This window comes from Natator depressus, chromosome 2 (assembly GCF_965152275.1).
Source record: "Natator depressus isolate rNatDep1 chromosome 2, rNatDep2.hap1, whole genome shotgun sequence".
NCBI classification, from domain to species: Eukaryota; Metazoa; Chordata; order Testudines; family Cheloniidae; genus Natator; species Natator depressus.
Window position 1 is genome coordinate 237,203,448 of NC_134235.1, and position 25,276 is coordinate 237,228,723.

At 42.1% G+C, this 25,276-nt stretch overlaps 1 protein-coding gene across 2 annotated transcripts in view; it reads left to right on the plus strand.

Moving 5' to 3' along the window:
• CCNY (cyclin Y) overlaps window positions 1–25,276 on the plus strand; it is a 219,890-nt gene that overhangs the window by 157,034 nt on the left and 37,580 nt on the right. For both annotated transcript variants that reach the window (XM_074946226.1, XM_074946227.1), the window contains 4 exons: window positions 8,669–8,769; window positions 12,105–12,140; window positions 15,621–15,678; window positions 15,783–15,902. In XM_074946226.1, coding sequence (XP_074802327.1) covers window positions 8,669–8,769; window positions 12,105–12,140; window positions 15,621–15,678; window positions 15,783–15,902 — 315 coding nt within the window. The remainder of the gene's footprint in view (window positions 1–8,668; window positions 8,770–12,104; window positions 12,141–15,620; window positions 15,679–15,782; window positions 15,903–25,276) is intronic.

Consider the following 25,276-nt stretch of genomic DNA (forward strand, 5'->3'; position numbering starts at 1 on the left):
CCATTGTTATTGCTGCTTGCTGTGTGCTCCACAATCTCTGTGAGAGTAAGGGGGAGACGTTTATGGCGGGGTGGGAGGTTGAGGCAAATCGCCTGGCCGCTGAATACGCGCAGCCAGACCCCAGGGCGGTTAGAAGAGCACAGCAGGAAGTGCTGCACATCAGAGAAGCTTTGAAAACCAGTTTCATGCCTGCTTGCAAAGGAAATAAAGTCACTATCATTTAAAAAACATGTATTCTTTATTAATTGATTATAAAAATAGGGAGATAACTCACAAGGTAGCCCAGGTGGGGTGGGGGAGGAGGGTAGGAGAGTAGGAAAAGGCTACTTTAAAACTTGTTGAATGCCAGCCTTCTGTTGCTTGGACTGTCCACTAAGGTGGAGTGGTTGGGTGCCCGGAGCCGCCTCCTCCCCCCTGCGTTCTTGGGCGTCTGGGTGAGGAGGCGATGGAACTTGGGGAGGAGGGAGGGCGGTTCAACAGGGGCTGCAGCAGCAGTCTGTGATCCTGCTGCCATTCATGAACCTCCACCAGACGCCAGAGCATGTCCGTTTGATCCCGCAGTAGCCCCAGCATTGCATCATGCTTCCTCTCCCTCACGTTCGTCGGCCACTGTCCTGTACTCTGCTGTTGTGTCCCTCCACACATTCTGCTGAGCTCTGCCAGTGCTGGACGACTGCATGAGCTCAGAGAACGTCATCACACGTGTTTTTTTTTTTTTTTGCCGCCTTATCTGAGATAGCCTTTGGGACAGAGGAGGGAGGCTTGAAACGTTTGCAGCTGCTGGGGGAAAAAAGGGAGTGAAGTATTTAAAAAGATACGTTTACAGAGCAATGGCTATACTCTTTCACGGTGAATAACACTATTCAAATTACATAGCACATATGATTTTGGTACAAGGTCGTATTTTGCATCTTATACTGGCCACGAATGCATCCCAAGTTCTCAGGGCTACTTAATGATTAAAAAATGCTTGCTTTTATAACATGTATTATATTTAAAAAGGTACCCTCCCCAGAGTTCCCTTCTCCAGCTTCGTTGGCTTGGGAGGGTATTTCAGTTAGGGTGATAAAAGATCCTGGCTGTCGGGGAGAACGGTGTGCTGTGTGCTCTCCTCAAGCTCGTCCTCCTCCTCCTCATCATCTTCCGCATCCGCAAAATCCTCAGGCCTGGCGGAGAGTACCCCATCATCGGAGTCCACGGACAGGGGAGGGGTAGTGGTGGCGGCCCCCCCTAGAACTGCATGCAGCTCAGCGTAGAAGCGGCATGTCTGGGGCTCTGTCCTGGAGCGTCCGTTTGATTCTTTGGTTTTCTGATATGTTTGTCTGAGCTCCTTAAGTTTCACGCGGCACTGTGTTGCATCCCTGCTGTAGCCTCTGTCCCTCATGGCCTCGGAGATTTTTTGAAATGTTTGGGCATTTCGTCTTTTGGAACATAGTTCTGATAGCATGAATTCCTCTCCCCATACAGCGATCAGATCCAGTACCTCCCGTTTGGTCCATGCTGGAGCTCTTTTTCAATTCTGGGACTGCATGGTCACCTGTGCTGATGAGCTCGCCTGGTCAAACAGGAAATGAGATTCAAAGGTTCCTGGGGCTTTTCCTGTACACTTGGCCAGTGCATCAGAGTTCAGAATGCTGTCCAGAGTGGTCGCAATGGTGCACTGGGGGATAGCTCCCAGAGGCCAATACCTTCTAATTGCATCCACACTAACCCTAATTCGAAACAGCGATGTCGATTTCAGCACTAATCCCCTCGTTGGGGAGGAGTACAGAAATCAGTTTTAAGAGCCCTTTATGTCGAAAAAAATGGCTTCTTTGTGTGGACGGGTGCAGGGTTAATTCGATTTAACGCTGCTAAATCCGACATAAACTCGTAGTGTAGAGCAGGCCTTAGAAAACAACCTAATGCTATTTGAGGTCTTCCTTTAGCTGTAGGGCCTAGGTTTCAGTCTCTGGAGATCTGTGGTATTTTATTAAAGAGAGGGAGGGGCTAGCCTCCCCACAATTGAGATAGCAACTACTATCCCATTAACGTGCTGATTTCAGTCCAGTTTTACCCCTTGCTCTCCCCTTTCTGCAAGTTACACTATCACGATTTAAATGTTTAGGAATCTGGTTCATCTTCGACCTAAAGCAGATGTATTTCTTAGTAATCTACTGCGCAGAGCTTCACAGTGCTCCAGACAAGCATCACCGGTAGTGCTACTGGTCCCCTCCTAACATCCTGTACATCAGTAAGTAAAAAATTGTAGTACCACATCTAGAACTGTTCCCTAACAGGACTCAGAGCTCCCTCTTTCTTCATCCCTTTGATCCTGGCATTTTCTTAAAGATGGGTTGGGACACTGCTTCATTTTACATACCTTATGGTGAGCTGTCATACACTTCTGGATGGTTAAAAGATAGAAATCAAGCTTCAGCAATCAATTGCTGCCTGGAATATGAACCTTGTTCTTCATTATCTTTGTCTTCACTGCTTTGTCTGTAGGTCAGTCTTCCTGTTTTGTCTTTAAATACTAGAAGCTGTTACTTTAGCACCTAGTGCTGGAGCTCACTGCTCAGTTTAGGCTATTTTTCTTTCCTGATACTTCTCAATGTTTTCTTTTAAGACTGTACCCAAAATTAACTCTGTGTTATACATGGTCATATTTTCCACCTGTCTACCCTCCTGCCTTCCCTAAAGAGTGGCTTTGACAAACCCTAGATGTGGTTAGGGCTTCGTAGTTCCACCTCCACGTAACACTAGAATTCAGGGTTACTAAGTCCCTCTTTGTGGGTCTTTCAAGGCCACAAGAAGGGACAAAGTGCCTACTATAGATCTGTTAATCTAGGCAAATACTGTGCTCCTCTCCGTGGATCTGAGCCCTTGACTAAATGGATCTGACTATGCACTGAATTGTGTTTATATAGCCAAAGGGCATCCATGTCCTCTGCATGAGACAACTTGTTCCTCTGGCAGGCTGAAGTACTCCTGCTGAGAGACCGTCTTGTTTTAGGAAGCCACCTGACGATCTGCTGGCACATTTATCATTTATGATATGAGGGTGAGTGCCTTCTCACAGATTCATTGGGACTGTAGCAGTTCGATGTTACTTTTAATTGAAACGCTTTTGGCACCTCTTTGGTAAAACCCATGTTTTCCATGGGTGTTTAATTTCACCATGAAATGAGTTATGTGCTGAAATAGCAGAGAGAGTCTCAGCTCAGGAACGAATTGTTATCAAGGCAAGTTACAGGTTCTTCCACTATGTGTAAGTGTGAATCCCACTGTGAGTAAGCTTTCATCTTGTGTACAAAATCAGAATTTTTTGAATAGCAGCATCCTTCAGGGTCATGCCTGCACCCCTGTGCTCCTGTACGAAAGGAAAGAGGGCTGGGGTGGTCACGATCTCCCTTATCACCTGTGGCAGCAAGATGGAACCCTGTGAGTGTCTGACCTGCTAGGTCTTTTTGCCTTTGGCTAAATTTCTTCACACTCTTCATAAAGCCTTCAGAACTCTTCTGATTCTTTGGCGCACAGCCTCCATGAGTGATATTGACCTATCTGGATGGAATATTTACAGGACAAACTTCCCCACACAGGGCTTTTCAACATGGCAGATTAGAAACCTGCAGGCTTCAAGCTCACCCATCCTGTGATGGGCTAATTACATTGAAAGATGGACAAAGCAGATGCCTCTTCAGCTTAGGGAGATTCCTGCATACCAAGACGTTGCTCATTGTGCCTTTCGTTCTCCATAATGATGCATAAGTCATGAGACACTCAGTTGAAGCCTCACCTCCTTGGAGCAATCTATGAAGGTCTCTTTGGATCCAAAGGAGACGAGCTCCAGTGTCCAGGCAGCAGACAAGCCAGCTTCATCCAGTGCCCGGTCTAGTAGGCAGGTGACTGTAAAAAGAAGATGAGGAGAGATCTGGCATTAGTGCCACTACCAAAGTTGGCACCATAAACACCATTGGAACTGAAGCTGATGCCAGCACTGAACTCCAGCTCTGAGAGGCACACAAAGCTCTGTTTGTCATCAGCTTATATGTCTCATAAAGACAGGCCACCTAAGGTCTCAGGGGAAAAGCCACCAAGCCCCTCATGGTGTCAGGGGCTGGTGATAAGCAGCAGCCTGTGACACAGAGGGAGTCTTCTCCAGCACTGATCTGAGCTCTGGCATTGCAGCCTGTACTACTGGGGAAACCAGGGCCACCATCAGTACCAAGATACCTGCTGATACTGATGCAAACCCTTGTACTGAGAGTGCTGTATACCTTGGCACCACCCACAGAGGTGGTTTGTGCCTCTTCTCAGTCACCAGGACATAAGTTCTTGCCATCTTCAAGCAAAGGACACTCTCTGGAACCTGTGGTCAGTATCACTGATGTCTGCCAGCTCTTCCTCTGGGCTCAGTCACCTGTGCAGCAGGAATGGCATTGGACTGGCTGATACCGAACAACCCAGCCATACTGCTACAGCATGTGCCATGGCTCTGTTGGACCTACTGGGGTCTTGCCTCATAGGCCTCTAGGAGCTGCTCTCCAGCAGATTTGAGGAAGAGGTCACTCCTATCTGCTTTTCTGGCCAGATCACCAGGAAGACCCAGACCCTGGGACAGAGCAACATCAGCATCCTGTTTCACTATCAAAGGAGCTGTTATCTTTGTCACCCAGTGAGGCAGTGCCTTTGGCACCGATTACTCCATGTCATTTCAAGAGCTCCTTATAAGAATCCTGAGACTCTAGAGTTGGAGACTTTAGTCTTGGAAAAATCTCAAAGGTTTTTGACATTTGACAATCCCTAGCTCGACCAGATACATCCTTCCTATAAATGAGGGGCTGCTCAGCCCAGCCAAGGCCTTGTGGCAGACACAATACCAACTGTAAAACAGGTAGAGAAATGGTGCTAGGTCCCTCAATCTGCATTTGAATATGTTTCTGCCCCCACCCCAACCCGGGTTGTCTTGGCAAAACACAAACATTTTAAATCAAACAAAAGTACTTCTAAGGCTAAGGACCCATAGGGGCTTGAGCTGTCTGGGAGAAAATCTTACTGCTCTACCTCTTTACAACTCTGAGTGGGAAATTCCAAAGCCTTAGTGGCCAAATACAACTTTTTTGACTTGGGACAGAGTGAAAACCATTTCTCTCAACTCCTGCATGACAGGAAGGAGGAACTCTGGGATATAATCAAGAAGGGCCAATTGGTGGCCAAGATGGCTTTACAGGCAGCACTAGGAAACCTTTGACACTGCAGTCAGATTTATGGCCACAGTGGTGACTGTTCAGAGCATCATGGCTCCAAGCATCAGGCATCCCTAGGGTTGTATAGGCCACAATCAAGGACCGGCCCTTTGAGAGCATGGAATTATTCAGCAAGCGCACTGACAGTCCTCTTCACTCTCTAAAAGATTCAAAGGCCTCTATGCCCTCCCTGGGGATTTACTCTCTGGCCCCCATGCCACAAGGCATACGTCCTCAACCCCAGTGCCATCCTATGACTTCTGGCAAGCTGAGGACCATACCACGAAGAAGTTGAGCTACAATAGGGGTTGCCAGTCTTCCTTCTCTTCTGCAGTGCATCCTGTCTCTCTGGCATGTCAACAAATTTGATAGGACTGTTTGGAGCCACAACAGATCCACTTCCGAGGGCACCACTTTCGGAAGCGCACTTCCCCATTCCACGGGATGTAGTCTGCCACAACATTGGATGAATAGGTGTTAGGGATCATGGCCTACTGCCTGGGCTGTTGTCCTTCGCTCAAGTTGTAGAGAACTCCCTTGCCTCTGCAGTTGTTAAGGCTTGTCTACACATGGGTTATTCAGGAATAGGTATTCCCCTTTCAGTTCACACCCTATCTTGTTCCTGGATAACTTTCATGTGTAGCCAAGTAGAGCTGGCCAACAAACTGTTCTCCTGTCTTATGAAAACTCTTGAGATTTTGAAAAATTTCCTGATCTGCATCAGGTCAGAACTGAGACCTTTTGATGTTTTTCACAAAAAGAGGGAGAGCAAGACTCACCCTGGAACAGTCAATAGCCTAGTAGTTAGGGCGCTCACATGGGGTGTGTGAGACCCAGGTTCAGGTCCCAGCTCTGCCTGAGTCAGACACTGATTTAAATGTGAATCTCTCACATCCCAGGTGAGTGCCCTAACCAATAGGCTATTGGCTATTCTGGGGCAAAGCTCTCTTTCTCTCTCTCTCCCCCCCTTTGGTTTTTCCAAAAATTGCAAACCTTTCCTGACAAAAATTTAGTAGAAACTGTTACATTCTCACTTAAAGTTGTGCTTTCAATAAATCACCATTTTCCAACAAAAAAGTTTAATCCAAAAATTCCAAACCAGCTCTGTAGACAAGCCCTTAGCTTATTGGCGAGGCTCTGTGCCTTCCAATGACCTCTTGCATAGATCAGGATGACAAAATGTGGAACCAAATGTGTCTTTCCAAAGAGGGAGTTGGGAAAGACAGGGAATCCATTCTTTGGCATAGCAGTGGGGTCAGATGGCACTGCAGACTTGGAATTGGAAATGTTGCTCTCTCTTATGGGTCCGATGTTCATATGTGCAGAATAATGGGTTCCTATATGGTACTTTCAGAAATGTTGTGCTTACCAGCGCCATGCTAGGGCTTTGGTTTAGTACTTACTCAGATTAAATGTAAATACTGTTTACTTGTGTAAGCGTAAAGTGGTGGTGGTGTTATGACATTGCTTTTCGTTGTTACTTATTACAGTAGAAAAGTCTAATGATTATATTCAGTTATTCCAATCCTATTTATCTTAAATTTTATAACAAAAATGTTCTTTGACATTTTAAAAAGTATAATTGGATTTTTCAAAGCCTTTTGTTTTGGGGGTGGGGTTATGATACTATTCTGTCTGTACATGTTCATTTTGTTCAGATACCAAATAAGAGCCACTGCGAATAAATCTGATTTGCTCTGGTTTTAACTCCTGTCAGAAGTGAACATCATGGTTGTGAAATGCACTGAAGAACCTAATATAGAACTATGAAATAGCAGATGATGGGACAGAAGTTGTAAATCACGTGAAGCTTAGTCATTTCTTCCACACCCTGCAGTACTAGATAGTAGCAGTATATTTTACCATGTTATCACACTGAGTGCTTTCACTTTTTTTACTTCATGTATTACGTATGTTAATAGCTTGGGTATAGATGGATTAAAAGTTCTCAAATTAATGCCAAGTGTATTTCTGAACTCCCAGGTGATAACCTTTCCATAGTTAAGGTTGCAGGTAATTTTCTGCTGTATACCAGATTTTACACCCTTTCCAAGAAAACGTAAAGCAACCTGAAAATTTATAGGTGAAGTCAGGGGCCTGGATAGAGTTGTGGGGAAGCTGCGAAATCATTTGAACAAAGACGTCCCAAGATGTGCATTATAAAAACCTGATCTGATCAAAGTTGCAAAAGTCTTCTAATGCTTTTGCCCAGACATAGGGAAAAACCAGGAACAGAAATGCATACGATTTTTATCACTGGAGTCGAGTTAGTGCATGTTACCAAAGAAGGTCCAGAACTTAAATGGGAAAAGTTACTAGACCTTCATTTTAGAACTAGAGTGAGATAAGAGTGCTGGTGATGCATTTATAGATCGCAGGCACATTGCATAGTCTAGATCTGGAAAGGAGCACTGAGATGGGAGTCAGGATACCATGGGCCAGATCCTCAGCTGCTACAAATCGGCATAGCTCCATTGATTCAGTTGTGTGTCTGATATTGCTGACCTCCAAATCTCTTCCGGTGCCAGGGAAAACCAGTGGAAAGTCATAAACTGAGGGCTGATAATGGAGATGGTTAAAATTTTTCTTTAGGGAGGCAAAGTGTAAGCTACTTTTTACCAGCTAATGGAAAGGCCGTTGGTGAAGGCCTTTCTTGAGCTTGGCATTCTTGCTAGCTATCACTCAGTTTCAGACTGGCTCCCTGTGGCCACTGCTCTCCACCAAGTCCGAGTGCTGCTCAGATAGTGGTGAATCAGGGCTGAAGTTTTATAGAAAGCAAATTTTCTAATTAAAGAAAAATTCATTTTTGTTTTCATATGTTTTATCTAGTGTTCCTCAGACTGACTAACTTATGTTTTCTCATACTTTTAAAATGTTTTGTGGGGGCTTTTTTGCTCTAAGCCTTCTGTTCGCCAAAATATTTTCCCCTTGATTTTCCCTTTCTCCCCCATTGTATAATCTTCAGTGCTTTATTCTTCTTTCCTCTCTCAAACTCTCCCCATTACCTGTTTCATGTCCATTTCTAAATCCCCTTTTGACCTCTCCTTTCCATTGATGCACGCTCTCCTGTTCCTTTTGGAATGAGGACATGAGTGCAGAACTTGCTCATGTTTGCTTTCTAAATGTGGACGCTGAAAGTGTTTGGGAAGGCAGGTGGGGTGACACAGAATGAATTCTCAGGTAGGTATTTAAATCACTTGTGGCTTTTTGTGCTTTTAAGAAAGAACCATTGGGTGGGGAAGGGATCATTTTGATTTTTATAGAGGATTGTTTTTGACATTTCTAAATTTCTTCAAGACATGGTCAACTTTGAGAGAGTGATTTCTCTCTCTCTCTCTCTCTCTCTCTCTCTCTCAGCTACTTCTTAATTGTGATGTCTCCTTGGAAAAAGATTTTTGTATTACATAATTGCTATTATTCTTTTGCATGTTATTTCCTAGCATCCTCCTGGGCAACTGAGAAGGAAATACAGTTCCTGCTCCACTATTTTCCTGGATGACAGCACAGTCAGTCAACCAAACCTCAAGTATACAATTAAATGGTGGGTGGTGTTAAATTCTTTGACTTAAACATATATTTCATTATTTCTGAACAACTGCTAAGCAGGCACTGCAGAGACCAAGCTACAAAATAGTGGGTTTTTTGTGTGTGTGCAGCCATATATGGATGTACTGCAGAGGTAATGGCTGGGATTTTCTAAAGGGTTTTTTTTGTAATAAAGATTTTTGATGCTCAGCTCCTTCTAGGGTCATGCCATAACGATCCACACTGCACATGTTCTCACAAGAATGGAGTGATCAGGGATTTCAGTTGTACTCGTGATGAGTGAACCAGCCTCAGATTGGTTGGTTTGCTTTGGATGAGCACCCGAAAGTTAAGATACCTATTTGCTTATCCAGTACTTGTGAAATCCGGTGAGATTTCCAGAACTTCCTGCTTCTTTTGGGATTGAAAATACAGTACTTCCAGATTTGGCTTCCACATTCAATGCAGGCAAGTGCTGCGCAGCAATGAACTGACAATGGGCAGCCTTGTGTAGGGAGTGCGCGTCTGGCTCGTCTTCACGTGGATTCTCAGCACAGCTAGGTTAGTTGCCGTCTTCGCTAGAAAACTTTTCCGTTTAGATCATGTGGAAATGCAGCTGGTGTTTGGAGCATTGTTCTTTCCTCTACGCTCTGTACAGTGGAGGGAAAATGGGAGACTAGATGGCCAAGCACCTTACGTTCTTTAAAAATCTAAAAAGAAAAGAAAAAGTTGCTATTTGAATCCTGCTCAGATTCCAATCCTCTGTAGTATCTCTATCGTTGGGTACACCCATTTAATGTAAAGTGTGTTAAATCATGATCCATGCTGCAAAGGTATTTACATAACAGACCAGACATTCAGACGAGTATATAGCATTGGTAGTCACTAACGCGTTTTCCATGTCTGTAAAAAGGCAGTTGCCTTATGCTGCCCTCATGTTTTTTTTAAATTTTTTTATTAAAACTATCATTAGAAGAACCAGAGGACAAAAGGGCAGCATATAGGCCACTTCCTGTTCCTAAATGTCGCTGAGCTAGGTCCCAGCCCTTCCTCAGTTTTCGGGCCACTCTAGTAGTGCCAAGGGGTTTAAAGCAGCCTCCTAGATAAACTTGAGGATACCCCTAGTTTAGAGGTATCCCCAGATGGCATAGGACTGGCTCCCCAGTGTAGGGAAAGGAGTGTGTCAGGGACAGGAGAGCGCAGGGCCAGAGCAATGTGCAGTTTGGTAGTTCGGGTGGGAGGAGTGACTCCTTTAGAGCCATTATCCACCAGTGTAAATAAAAGTAGCCCTTATGCTGCTTTAACTTTTATAAAGGGACTGGATTGGCAAACTCCAGGATTGGATGGGTGGAAAGTTGATGGAAAGCTACTTAAGTTCACAAGCTCCTCCTATCCCAAATGCACTGACGGCTGATCTGATCCAAGAGATTATTTAAAAACACACCAACATCCTAAATTAAAATATTGAGGGATCTGACCAAAGTTAGGAAATGCAGACTCAGCCCTCACTCTACTTCATAGGTTTCCAAACGGTGGGTGTTTCTCCAGTCGGTGGGGTGATGTTTTGTTACGATGCCACCTTTTAAGGGCAGCAGGTAGGGCTGTGCTTTCAGGTGTCCACATGCCACTCGACTGAAGTCAAATGGAGTTACGTATATGTTCCTGAGGGCAGAATTTGGGCTGCCTTTTTTGTCTTAACTCACAGCTTCCTGAATTTTTTTCAATCACATCAAATTATTAATTATCTTTCTTTTTTTTTTTTCCCTCCTGTGGGTGGACATGTGTTCAGTAAGCAAGGTGCACTGTCCAGGGAATATTTAGTACTTTTTAATATCTCCTTTTTTAAAAAAAGTTGCAATTTTAGATATGATCAAGCCATTTAAATCTAGGAACTTCTAATGCATCTGTCACCAATAGCTAAATTCTATATTGCCAAAGCAAAATACAGTTTGCAATATATGACATTTACCTTCATCCGAGCAAAAAAAATTGTATTTTCTACCATATTCCTATTTTTCAGCTGCTTGCCACCTAGAATCATTTGAAATTCCACTAAGAGAAACATACATGCAACCTGGTGTTTTCTCAACATGTGGGACGTCTGATGCATCACAATTGTCTTACAGAAGTTCGGAGGGGAAATTGTGAAACAACCAATTAACTTTTTTAAATGGAGCCTTTTATGTCAGACTGATTAAAAGAAAATACTAGACTAGCATTTAACAATGAATCATTGACAGAACAAATTGGCAATAAATGGGAACAATAAAATCCCTCCTCCCTCTTTATTCCCATGTTAGTTCCAGTGGCTCCTCAGGATGTCAGAACAAGTAGTTAGGTTGGTGGTTCTGCTTTGTCTTATGGTGTTTACCTCTGGCACCTGTGGGATTGTTCAGAGCCAGGAGCTGAAAACGGACAAATAATCTGAGGAAGCCATATTTTTCTTGTTCTCGGGTGTGAATTAGATCAGTTTGTCATATTTGCACACAACTAAAATTTGAACTGCCTGTGAAGACTTTCACATTTAATTTCTGAGTTTGACTTTCAAGTAAAGAGAAAACATAAATGCTTGACTGAGAGCAAGAAAAATGCATAATATAATATGTTAAAATAAAATAAGTAACTTATAAATTGATGCAAAGTGAAAAAAAATTGGAGCTTGGTATTTCAGTAGCTAAATGGGGAGACAGCCAAAACGTAATGGATTTAAAAGTAAAAATCACACAAGCCACTACAGGAGAAGTAATTCACATAACTTAGCAGCATTAGCAAAACCACTGATCTACAAATGCAGTAGATAATAGGCTGAAGGTCCATGGAGGAGTTCAGGCAGGGGTCTTACAAAAACTCTTTTATTAATGACCAACCTCTGTTTTACGTACCAGAGAATATCCAATCCTTCTAAGGCCTTATCTTGCATCTTTCAAGTCATTGAGAGTTTTGTCATTGACTTAAATTCTAGTAGGCCTTTAAATAGAAGGTACATTATGGAGTACATGAGATGAGGGGTGAGAAGGAAGACAAAATTTTATGGAAATGTGAGTAACTTGATATATGGAGAATAAATTTCCATTTTATCCACAATTTATCCACAGTGAAAAGTGGACACTGTCTGCTGAGCAAAATACTCCTAAATCAGTTTCTGCAGTGTTTTTTACTACCATTGAATCCTGGACAGCAAAATATGTTAATGATCATACTGGTTATCTGGGCTTTGTGCTGTTTTAAATTTATATAGCTGTGTGTGTGTGTGTGTGTGTGTGTGTGTGTGTGTGTGTGTGTGTGTAAAAAAATATATTTTTAATCCTAAATCCGATTCCAAGGCCATTAACTCTATATTTTGCTTTACAGTGTAGCTCTTGCAATATATTACCACATCAAAAACAGGTATGTAAATAATGAGTTTCATATTTTAAAAAATGTTCAGTGTTTCTTTTTAATTTTTTTCCATAGCCTGTAGCTTCCCCTACCCCTGGAATAAAGAGATTTCTCTATAGATTATACTGCTTTTCTGGGAATAAATTGAGAGTTTTAAAAAATAATATAATGATGACTAAGTGTGGTTCAAATTCATTGTAGTTTTAGAAAACTTGGACTTCTGTTTAACAATTTTAGTTACACACAGACAATGGTCACTTACTAATAAAAAATGTGAGTACAAATTACGACACACACATCTAAACTGTGTCCTGCTGTGGCTTCCGTTTTGCCCTTTTGTGAAGGTTGCTGTAGGAACCATTGGGTCAGTGAGTAGTTATGAATTATCAATAGTGATGTGGCATGAAATAAAAACTCATATATTGTGCAATGGGAGTGGCATTATAAATAAATTAGTAGCCTCAGGAACAAAATTATTCACCAGAGTAGGTGTGCCAATACCAGGTAATGTTTGTTTGGTTTTAGCTTGGGTGTGGTGATTAAAAGGTGACGATTAGGAAGAGGATGAGAGAGAGATCTAGAAATTAACTATTCACTTCATACTGTTAAAGAGTTTAATTTTGTAAGTTGACTTTTTTTTTTTTTAACAATTCTGTTTTCTGAGAGCACCCTTTAAATAATCTTTCCTGAAATTGTCAGAAGGAGTTTTCACTTCCCTATTGATGATTGTTTTTAAACAGGTCTTTTCATTAGCGGAGGAAATGACTTAGGCTCCAGTCCAGCAAAACACTTAAACATGTGCTTACATTCAACAATGTGAATAATCTTGTTGACTTCAATGAGCCTACTCACCTGCTTAATGATAAGGATGTACCTAAGTGCCTGGGTGGGTCAGGGCCTCACTTAGTGTGGCCCAATTTTGCATTGAAGCCAGACTCTGTTTGCACAGGTGTGAGGGTCTGCACTAGCAGGTACTTGTGCAGCCTCTACAGGGAAACGCTTAAACTAACTTTTTATAAAAGTGCTGTAAAGGCCTGATCCAAAACCCATCAAAAGTCCATCAAAGGACTCCACAGATTGCAGTGGGCTTTGGATTGGGACCTAGAACTGCAAAGTAAACAAACTGGAAAAAATAGATGGAGAGTGGAAATTTTAGCTAACTTCTTTCAGTTTATAGTAATTTGAACCTATTCAGAGTCCCACAGTCTTCAATGAGATTGTAGTTTTTAACTATAGTAGGTAACAAGATAAGCATGGGTAAAAGTGTTTACAGGATTGGGGCCTGAGGATCATGTCATGAATGTGATACTTGTAACATTCACCCTTCTTGGTGAGGGTTAGGTGAGGAAATGGAGATGGTTGCCTAGGATCACTTTTTTTAAAGTGACACAACCAAACTAAAATATTTTCTGCTCTTGTTTTGATTTTGTACCTAAAGGGTGTCAGTGTCAATAATCTGAGATCTATGTGCACTGAATGTTTTCCTGTTGGGAAGCTTGATTGCTTCTTTCACTCTTCTAACTGAGAGGTGAATTTATCAAGAAAGAACTGCACTGTCTTCTGTAGCTGTGCATTGATACACAACATGTTGTAAATGCGCCCTCTGCTGTACTCTTCAGAAACCGTTCTAGAAGTGAAGCTCTTGAAATCTCTATTACATTTTCTTAAAGAATAGACATGAAGTGACTGACTGTGACTCAAGATTAAAGGGACAATTTGAGGACAGCACTCTGTTGTTCGTGGTACTGCAACAGTAATAATTTTTTAAAAGTTCAGTTTCCCAGCTACACAACCAAAAGTGAAGCATCAGTGTATATCGGATTTATCAATACTTGCCATGGTTGTTGGGGTTTTACAAGCACAGTCCTGCTCCCATAGAAGTCAATACGAGTCTGACTGTAATGGGAATTGAATCCAGACCCCTGCTTTGCAACTGGATAACCTCCGTGAATTTAAGTCCATCAATGGCTATTAGCCAGGATGGGTAAGGAATGGTGTCCCTAGCCTCTGTTTGTCAGAGGGTGGAGATGGATGGTGGGAGAGAGATCACTTGATCATTACCTGTTAGGTTCACTCCCTCTGGGGCACCTGGCATTGGCCACTGTCGGTAGACAGGATACTGGGCTGGATGGACCTTTGGTCTGACCCAGTATGGCCATTCGTATGTTCTTAAGAAACTATTTAAGAAATATTTCATTCATTCTTTTTCTGTCCAGCACACCAGATTTACTCAAAACTAGATTACTTTCTAACTTCCCAAACTCTAATCAGGTGTTACAATCACATTTTCAAGAGAAACTATTGATAGATCAGACCAATCCTCGCTACGTTTTCCCATAGTTAACCCAACTCTCTGACTGTATTATTGTAATTGTCATCCCGTCTTCCCCCAATTCCTTTTCTTCATTGTTTGTTGTTCTCTGTTGCATCTTTCATTCTGTTTAGATTTTTAGCTCTATCAAGCAGGGACCATGTCTGTCTTGTTTGTGAAATGCCTAACATGCTTTTGGGTGCTCAGAAAGCAAAACAATAACAAAACACTTCAGATTACATAGAAAATACTTCACTCCCAAGAGACAAAAATTCCAAATGTTATAAATGCTTATCATATCTCATTCTTCTGTTTAACAAAGTATTGACGGCCAAGCAAATGCTTTCTTGGTGGGCTGCAGCTAAAGCACGGAGGAAGGAGAAAGAGAGAATCCTTTTCTCTTTCCTTTGTAAAGCGCCAGAATTGTAATACCCTTCCTCACCACTGATTCTAGTGGACTACATGTAAGGTGATATCCTTACTCTCACACAGTATAAGAATGTGGCCCAAAGTATATATCTTCTTAGCTGATGAGGAACTTTTTGCTGCATGCTAACTTCAGTTACAGTAGGCTGAGATGTTCATCCCATTTTAAGAAAATGTTTATTTCGTGCATTAGAAGGTTGCAAAGCAGAAACCCTTAATTTTCAGGTGCTGGGGCTTAAACCTATGTTGGGCACCAGTTAAATATATTTTGTGATCCCAGATCCCCATGGAACATCCAAGCTGTAACTTCCCTGAATGCACACAGTTCAGTAAAGATAGAAAGTACATTCAGCAGTCTCTGTTCAGGAGAAGCCCGTGACCAGAATAACAAAGATGCATCTAATAAAGATTAAACTGTAATTAGAAATCCACATGGAGCAAAGTCCTGAGTTTTGACCGCTGCTGTTGGTACAACCTTTTTTCTGATTGTTAATATTTATTCCAAAATTACACAAACAAAGTTCTTAACTTAAATAAACCAAATATTGTTATTAATGTCTGTGGAGTTGCATCTAGTGTCTTGCTGTTCTTCAGTAGATGGGATTTGGTTGTAATACCAAAGTTTAACAGTCTTACAACCAAGATGGTCAGCACAAATAGTGCTACAATTAATGATGACTTGTTTTAGTTTGTGAAAGGCATGCACAGTCTTATGCTGGCAGTGAAATTACAGAGTTTCTCTCTCTTTTCAGGGACACAGACGGAAGGATGCTCTTAGATATTTTTGATGAAAACCTTCACCCCCTTTCGGTAAACTCATCTACCTCTTCTTGTCTTTCATGAGACAGTCTGCTGCCTTTCCCTGTGCCTATGTGTTTGACTCAGTCACCTGTTTGAAAATATTTCTTCCCCAGAAATCCGAAGTGCCACCAGACTATGACAAACACGACCCAGAGCAGAAACAGATTTACCGCTTTGTTCGGACGTTATTCAGTGCTGCTCAACTGACTGCTGAATGTGCCATTGTCACCCTGGTAAGTGTCTGTGAAATTACATCAATCATTAACAGATCCACCCTTGTTCCTTGAGCTTGTTTCTGTGCAGCTGTACAGAGCTGGACGTTGTTAGGGAGTTTGTTCTCATCACACTTTTTGTAGAGATGAAGGAAGTTATTTGAGTTATTTTCTTGGAGAATACATTACTGAAGTTTTACAGTCGTCTATATAGCATGTGTCACGGTCAGGTTTACATCTTGCTCCCACAGCGTGATAACATTACTGGCCACCAGGCAATATAATACTCAGGTGGGGTAAGTGTCTTGGCCATGTGGGAATTTTAGATACTGAAACCATTCCACTTTGGTCAGGTTTACTGTGTATCATTATAGCTTCCAGCAAAGACTCTTTGACAACTGTCAGTAGCTTAATGGCATTAGTAAGAGTTATGGATGCACAAGGGCTGCATGAGTGACTGGAGCATGTTGGTGGCTGCTGTTTTTACTTGTCGTGTACATGTCTTTGAGGGGCATGTCGGATCAGTGAACAATTGAATAGCTAAGGATGAAGTTTATCTACCTAAAAATAGAGTGCTAAAGATGAAGGGCCAGATCCGCAGCTGGTTTAAATAGGCATAACTCCATTGATTTCATGGGCTAATGGAGGTAGTCCGATTTCCGCCAGCTGAGAATCTGGCCTGAAATTTCTATCCTACTGACCCTGGTGAGTCTCTTCAGGTTTCAGGCACAGTTTTTGCTACGTTCTTGGTGTAGGGTTTAAAAAACCAAACATGCTGGTTATTTTCACCTCTTCAGAGTGAGTTTGTAGGACAGTTTTTACCAGGTTTATTTTTGGGGGATAGGAGGTGAAATTGGAGAGGCAGAGCCTTGACATTTGACCTCATTCTTCCTCTTTGACAGTCCCTGAAGCATTGTATCTCTTCAAGCCCTCCCTCTCTCTGATAGAGAATAGCCAGTGGGTCTGGCTCCCTTCAGCGTCTGTCAGTACCACTCGTGCTGGTCAGTAGGAGACATGAATATGGGAAGAGTCGTGCAAGGTTCGCCCCCTACAGCACTTGCTGTTCTGGGATGGGTATTGGAGTGTGCTCCTAGTCAATTGCTTGGCCCAGCCACTATCCATAGTTTTATACAATGAGATTATTGCTCTGTCTCATGCAGAAATAGCACTTAATTTAAAGAGCTTACTATCAAATATAGTGGAACACTCTTACAGGAACTCCTGTTATCCAAATTTACATTCTGTGAGCCGTTGTGAAAGAGATCCCTCGTTCTAGTTGAAAAGACAGGCTTTTATTATGCATAGCAATAATGTAGCAACTGTCACACCACTGCTCTGTGTTTCCATAGGAATCTTGTTAATGTGGTCACCTTTGAGGAGAAAGAACAGTCCTCCATTCCTGTTGTAGAGAAATCGTTAAAAATAAAACCCCACAGCTAACTGATTGGATTTTCATCAGCAGTTAAACATGCCATTTGAATTAATTGACTATTCTTTTATCTTACTTAACGAGCATCCCTCGTGATTGGAACCTGAGACCTGAACTCAAGTGACTTGGGTTCTCTTCCTGGCTGTGCCACTCACGAGTTGTAGGAGCTTCGGCAAGACATTCGTGGCCTGATGTTCTGAGGTGCAGAGCACCTGCAGCTTCCAGTGACCTCAATGGGAGCCGCACATGCTCGGCACTTTTCCAGATCAGGCCATTAATCTGCCGGAGCTCCCGTACCACTGTCTGCAAATACCCACCTCTGTAACGTGCTTCCAAACCTTCTTTTAGAAGTATGACACAGTAGTATTTTTAATACCACGTTATTCATTAGCTACATATTCTCCCTTCATCTCTGATTTCCATTTCCTCATATGTCACCATTGCCATCAGTGGGGACCTAGAAATGGATCTCTCTGACTGCATGGAAAGTAATCTGCTTTTCTTTTCTTTTTTAAACCCTCCTAAGTTGGCTTTGCTGACACATTACGAACTTTAGCCAAAATCTGCCAAGTGCTTTGAGTTTCGAGAAGTTGACTATGGGTAGAAACCAGCCTCCCCTGCACAAGCCTGTGTTTCATTGCAGTCCGATGTGGGAACAGACTACAATCTGATCTGCCATCTGCCACTCATTCCTTCTCGGGGGCCTGCCCACACTCAGGCATGCAGCATGTCTCTGGGAAAGCAGATCACAATGCCTCTTAAGTAAGAGACTTGAATTATTGGTTTTTTTCCAGTCCCTCTTTAATATATCAATATATTATTAAAACATTAACAAAGATCAAAGTATGTTGGGTGTCTTGAGGTGAATGCACTGCTTCCCCCTTGGCATGCAGGCATACCCTGGCGATGCTGCCTGAGAAGCATGCACAGCAGCAATGGTGGGTTAGATTGTAGTCTGTACACCTGATGAAAGAACTGAGTGAAATGAACCCCCACCCTGTCGTAAAAGCTGCTTTCCAGAAAAAAAAACCCACAAAATGAAACTCCATTGTAATGTTCCAGGTCAGAGGTGGGCAAACTTTTTGGCCCGAGAGCCACATCTGGGTATGGAAACTTTATGGCAGGCCATGAATGCTCATGAAATTGGGGATTGGGGTGCGGGAGGGAGTGAGGGCTCCGGCTGCAGGTGCAAGCTCTTTGGTGGGTCCAGAATTGAGGAGTTCAGTTTGCAGGAAGGGGCTCCAGGCTGGGGCACGGGGGGTTAAGGGGAGTGAGGGCTCTGGCTGGGGGTGTGGGCTCTGGGGATCAGGGTTTGGGGTGCAGGAGGGTGCTCCTGGCTGGGACCAAGGGGTTTGGAGGGCAAGAGGGGGATCAGGGCTGGGGCAAGGGGTTGGGGCATGGGAAGGAATCAGAGGTGCAGGCTCAAGTAGCTCCCACAAGCCGCGGCATGTCCCCCTGCTCCGGCTCCTATGCGGAGGCGCGGCCAGGCAGCAATGCATGCTGCCCTGTCTGCAGGTGCCGCCCCTACAGCTCCCACTGACTGTGCTTCCTGGCCAAGGGGAGCTGTGGGGGCAGCACTTGGGGCGGGGACAGCACGCAGAGCCTCTTGGCTGCCCCTATGTGTAGGAGCCGGAGGGGGGACATGCTGCTGCTGCTGCTTCCAGGAGCCGCACGGAGCTGGGCAAACCCACGACCCCGCTCCCCAACTGGAGCGCCGGAGTGGAGCAGGCCCTCGACCCTGCTCCCTGGCAGGTTCTCAAGGGCCGGATTAAAATGTCTGAAGGGCCGCATGCAGCCCCTGGACCGTAGCTTGCCCACCCCTGCTCCAAGTGCTTAATTAAAACATTTCAGTTAAAGCCTTTAATATTACAGCAAAACAATTTATAATTAAACAAAAAGATTTAATTTCCACAAAGCCCTCCAAAGCTGCGAAGAGATTTCTTGTACTGATAGGTGAGGAAATTAATATCTGAGGTTGAGACAATTAAAATACTAATTTGCATTATTTATTTTCAGAATAACACCACACAAACAACAATAATCGAAAGAATGAATTTTATTGCTGATTAAAACTCATTTAAATAACATTTTCTGTCTTGGTGAATAGCTGGCTTGTGCTCAAGCTGTGACCTGGCTTTATGGAAGGAATACTGGGTAAATGTTCTCTTCCTTCTCTACGAGGTACTTCCATCCTTGCTGAAACTGAGAGATTGTCATCATTTTCCACCAAGCATATCTGCAACACTGTTCTCAAGGTTCTGTGTTGCTGGTTGGGTGGTAGTGGCACGATCTAGTAAGGTCACTGTTTAATTGGCTAGCTCAATATAAGTGCTCAGTATTAATATTATCCATAACTCAAGGAAAAGGTGTCTTCACTAGTTATTTGTTGTCACTTTGTCCTACAAACACATAAGCAGTCTGATCACTAGAATTGGGGAGGAAGGATGGTCTATGGAACATCAGTCTGTGCTCTGCCACAGACTTCCTGTGTCACCTTGGGCAAATCACTTAGTCTCTCTGTGCCTCAGTTCCCTATCTGTTAAATGGTGGTGATAGCACTTCCCTGCCTTTCAGGGCTGTAGTGAGGATAAATACATAAGTGATTGTGAGATGCTCAGATAATATGGTAATAGGGGCCAGATGAGTACCTAAAAGAGCCTAAATAATTTTTTTAAATTTAGATGAATATAGATACAAGAAGATATTTGTTGGTGCCTGGATCACATTCAGCATTTGTACCACGTTCATCTCCACAGTATGCCACAGCGATGAGAGTATTGTAATTACATAAGAGAGTCTACGTTTGCCATATGAATTTAACTAATCCAACCAAATGTTCCCAAGTTCTCCTTATCCTGGAAACAGTCAGGTTTCCAACAGTAGAATAAAGAGAGCACTGCAGAACTGTAAAGAGAAAGTTCATCCCACCTACAGTATTTCCTCAGAGGGGAGTCTAATGCTTAGGGATTTACTTTGTCTCTCTATCAGGTATAACTCCAGGACAGTTTCATTATAATTATAGGATCTCACGTGTGTGTGTACACACACATGTGTAGAGCAAAAAAACTTGCCCTCCCTTTACAGGTATTGGCTGCATTTACATCGCGTATTCTGACTTTTAACTGCTAGTGAAAATTTGTTTAATCTAAAAATATTTGTTTGACTTGCTAAATTGATGTATGGAGGAGAAAGCTGTTTTTCTTTCTGTTTATTGATTTTGCTGGGTGTCTGCAAACCATTTTCACCAGATAGGAGAGGATTTTCTTGAGAATAGAAAGGTGTCCTTTATGGAATGGAAAGCCACATTGTCCATAGCGTGACAGCTCATTGTGAATCACGAAGGAGATAGCAGAGCTAAGAGGAAGGGGAGGAATGGGCACTAAGTTAGTGAAATATGTCCCTCCACCATATTCCTTAATCTGTCCTAGTGACATGAATTCTGCAGCTGTCACAGCCCTATTGAATATCTGACAACTCAAGATATGAAAACCCTTCCACGTGCTGGCCACCATTCCTCTTGCTAGTGACAATCTTATAAAAGCTATCCTGAATGCTTATTTAATAAAATCTTGTCATTTAAAAAAAGTAAATTGCCACAATGCTATTCTTTATCTTTTGTTTAAGTTTGATACCCTATTGTGTCCAAAGATTCATGTGGCAGCATTAGGTTATTATCTGACATAAAATCTGCTCCATATTATATATCAATACTAAATTCACTGTCTAGGAAATTTAAAATCACTACCTCCCATTTCTTTTTTGGGCAGTGAGACAAAGCCAAAAAATTCCTGTTAGGCTCAGTTCTCTATTTTCCATACAATGTCACATACCTGGTGGTGATTTAAGAAAAAAACAAAACAAAACCCAAAACCTGCTGATCTGCAGTAATGACTACAAATGCTTTTCTTTGGAGCTGTGCACTTTCCTAACTAGTAGCATCTGTGACCATGCATAATTACCCAAGAAAACAAAATGGAACTGTGTTGACTTCTGCTTCAGTAGAAATATTGCAAAGAAGCAAAATTTAAGAGAATGGGGGGAATCTGTTTTGGGGGTTTTTTTCCAAAGGAAAAAGGACAAATTCACTCAGGGAATGTGGTTTTATTTTTAGACTTCTGAGTTAATGATCTTGATCTTCCATTCCTTGTGAACCCAGAACTTCCACTTAAGTCAGGGGGAATCCTGGCTGTGTTAGGAAGGAACAGTGAGGCCAAGTGTACAAGAAGAGTGGAAAATAGATATCCTATAATAGTCTGAGTGTCTTTTAGCTACATCTTTTTTTCCAAGAGAAACTGGATGAAATTTTGAGGCAGAATCAGAGGTTATGGACACTGGAGTTTCTCCTGATTCACCTAAGGTTTGATGTTAAATATCTGGTGTTTGTTGTTGTTGTTAATAATAATAGTTTTTATTTTTGGCCACCTTTTTCAGAGATTTTTGGAGCTAACTACTTCACTACTTTTCACATTTGGTCTCTTTTCAAAGTTGGACAAGCAGAAGCAGTATCATGCCAGGATATCCTCTTCTACAAAATGGATGGCACCAGGTCTGTCTGGAACATGTTAGGTGCCCAGCTGAGCAAGTGCAAAGCATGAAGTTGTTTTTGGAGAGAGTCAGCAGGGAGCTGGCTAATCTCTTAGAACAGAAGCTTGTGGCAGTTCGGTGGCTGCATTCGAGCCAATAAGCATCTTTCAGTGCCTAGCAAAAGTTACCTTAGTGCCAGTACATACAATAATCTTTCCATGCAAATCCCTTTTCAGTTTCAGACATTGGGATGCACCAAGCTTTTGTACTTGTGAAGAAACAGACGTATTTATTCCTTTTTACTTTGTTGATGTATGTTGGAATGGAAACTGTGCCTTCATGTGTTATGTGGGGGATGATACCATTTAGGCCCCAGTCTCACAACTGACAGTGTGTGGGCAGATTACCGTGCTCACAGGGACCACCACTGGAGCAGATTGGGGTCCATAGAGGCACAACTGCATGCTACCAGCTGCAGGATTGGAACCTTAAACAGCATAGGCTGGACTCTCTTTACCAGTGTAAATTCAGTGATTCCTTTGAAATCAATGAAGTTTTGCTAGTAAAATTCAGATCAGAATCTGACCCACAGTACTGAAAAAACGTCATGAGAAAAGGCTCTGTTTCTACCTTTATGATGCTAAGTCCTTCATTTTTCCTTCTCTGCTCAGGTTGATGGCTGATGAGAAATGAAGTTTGTTTGGCGGAGGTCTTGCTCCTACTGCTGGTATTTTGTCTGAGAATTTTATAACATTCTGATAATGCCAGGTGATTTCCATCAGCTCAGTCAGCCATAGGTTGGCTGCCCACTTGCTCCTTTGTGCTTTCTCTCTCTCTCTCCAGAAACATTCAAGAATGGCTTTTGTATTAGAAATATGTAATTATTAATTCTGCAAATCTGCTACTCTGTTATCTTTTTAAGGTGAGATAGTTAATCAGGGATTTCGTTTTCCCAGTGGTAGTCACTGTGGTATAAATTTTTAACTAGCCATTTTGACTGGACAGTAAATTTTAAGCAAAGTAAGTACATTTCCCCCCCATCTCCAACCCTTTCTGAGCAGTTTACATGGACTGGGTTGGATGATGTAATGGGCATTCTGAATCTACCCTTTAATTGACCCCACATCTCTTTCAGAAAAGATATCATCTAGTCTAAAAGAGTACCTCTGCTACAGTTTTAACAATACCTAGTTTTCACTGTACCCAAATCTGCAGTAAATTTGGTTTTGACATAATTAATCTCTGCCGTTACCACTTCATTGCTCCACTGGGCTCTTAAGTGTTTTGAGATTTCTAAAGTTCTTAGATGAACATTTTTTAATTTGGGCACGTAGATGCATATTTAGGCATCTGAGTAAAAGTGGCTTGACTTCTTTTTTTTTTTTTTCCTTTCCCCAGAGGGACTAAAGCAGGTAGTGCTCAGCACCGCTGGAAATTGGCCACTGAATCATTTAGGTGCCTAAATTTTAGGCACCCAGTATTGAAGGATTTTCAATGGCCTGAGCCCTCAAGTTCCTTCAGTTCTTGTTGACTTCAGAAGGCGGTCAGCACCTCACAGGTTTGGGCCTTGTGTGAAGCTTGTTGCAAAATTAAATGCTTTCAGTGCAGAACTATGTAGGTCAACAGAGTTCTTGCATTTTGCAGAACAGGAAAGGAGTACCAAATTACTCCTGTTTTCTTACAGCTGCTCTGTCACTGAAACATCTGATCTGCCACACAAACAACTTGTCTGAATCTTGCCAGTGTTGCAATAGAGATGGCAATTTCAAGTTATTTCTTTTCAGTGCTCCCTACGTAGCCTCCATTTTGTCCGATGATAAAAACAGCTATTAAGAGTAGAGCTGGTTGGGAATTTTCCATTGGAATAAATTTTTTCAACAGAAAATACAGTTTCTTCAATATCAACGTTTCCTTTAGGAACATTTTTCAATTTTTCAAAAAAAAATAATGTGGTTTTCCATTGGGAAAAATCAAAACGAAATACTTCATTTTGGGTTAGTTCAACCTGAATTGGAACATTTTGGTTTGTTGAAATTACCTAAAAAGGTTTTATTTTGAGTCAGTTTAACATTAAGCTGCATTTTCCCACTGTGGTGCATTGCTGATAGGACTTGCAGTGCAGACCCTTTTCTCTCCTATGGGCTGGCTTCTACTGGGGACTACGTCTCCCTTAATACAACATGGTCTCTCCTCTGGCAATCTGTGTGGTGTATCATGGAAGGCACGGGAGTACAGATGCATCATAGGACATGTTGTCTGGCCAGGAAGCCTGGCCTGTAAATGGGAATTGAATATCTGGATCTCGAACCGTAACTCCTATGAGGCAGTTGCTCATACTGGGGGAAGAGCAGTTAAATGCTGAACTGACTAAAAACAGTGTTTGGGGTCAGTTCAATAAGCCAAAAATATACATTTTGATTTGGGAATATGTAAATATTTTGTTTGGACCAGAAAACATTGAGATGAAATGCTTTGATATTCCCGAATAGAAATTTTTTTTTCAATATGTCTTTGCACAAAAATTTTGGTATTCAATATTTTGTCCCAATTTGGGAGGAAAACAAAATTTGAAATATTGGAATTTCCCATGGGATGGCAATCCTGAATTTTTCCTAGTTCTCATTCAAAGCAAAGAAATCAATACCATCTCGGTTCCAGTCTTCTCCAGTCTTGAAGTATGTAATAAATATTATTCAACTATTAGTGTGTCATCAGAAAGGTATTCGCAGCTAGGAAAAATCACCTAAGCAGTTTAATGTATGGCTAAAATATTAGACTGCTAATGTCCTGAGTGTAACCTCCAATCCGATATTTGGTGTAAATTCTGTGAAATGGCCAAGAAAAAGCCAGAATTATTACTATTCTGACTGAGATTTTAGCTTTAATTCTGTTATTTTATGTTTGTATTATTAAAAATGCCCAAAGGTTGCTTACACGATACACCCACGAATTTCATTTGTGGTTACAGTGAAATACAAAGATGCCAAGTTTTCTACAGGAAAATCTGTTGTATGTAGCTGGGGCTTGACATTTTCAATGAACAAATGTAATAGAGACATGCAGATAAGGCCAGCTTAGGTGGCAAATATATCAAGGAAGTTTTTGTTTTTGTTTTTGTTTTAATATAAGGACCAGTGCTTCTGGAGTTTGGGGGCACAGCATATTTCAAAGTAAAAAAAATTTTAAATGAGCATTACTTAAGATTTTCTACAGCAGAGCAGAGCATTCAAGTAACCAAAATATGTAAACAAAGGTTTTTTTAAAGATTGAAGTGCAGTTAGTGTTTAAAGAAAAAAAAGTAAGTGTGTGTGTGTGTGTGGCAGGGGTCCGACCTGTTTTGCAGCCTCAGATAATAAAAGCAAAGTCGTATCTTATTTGGCCAAGGGCCACCCAACATTTTCTATCCTGTGGTGTTTGTTTAAATAAGAACTGAGCTCACTAT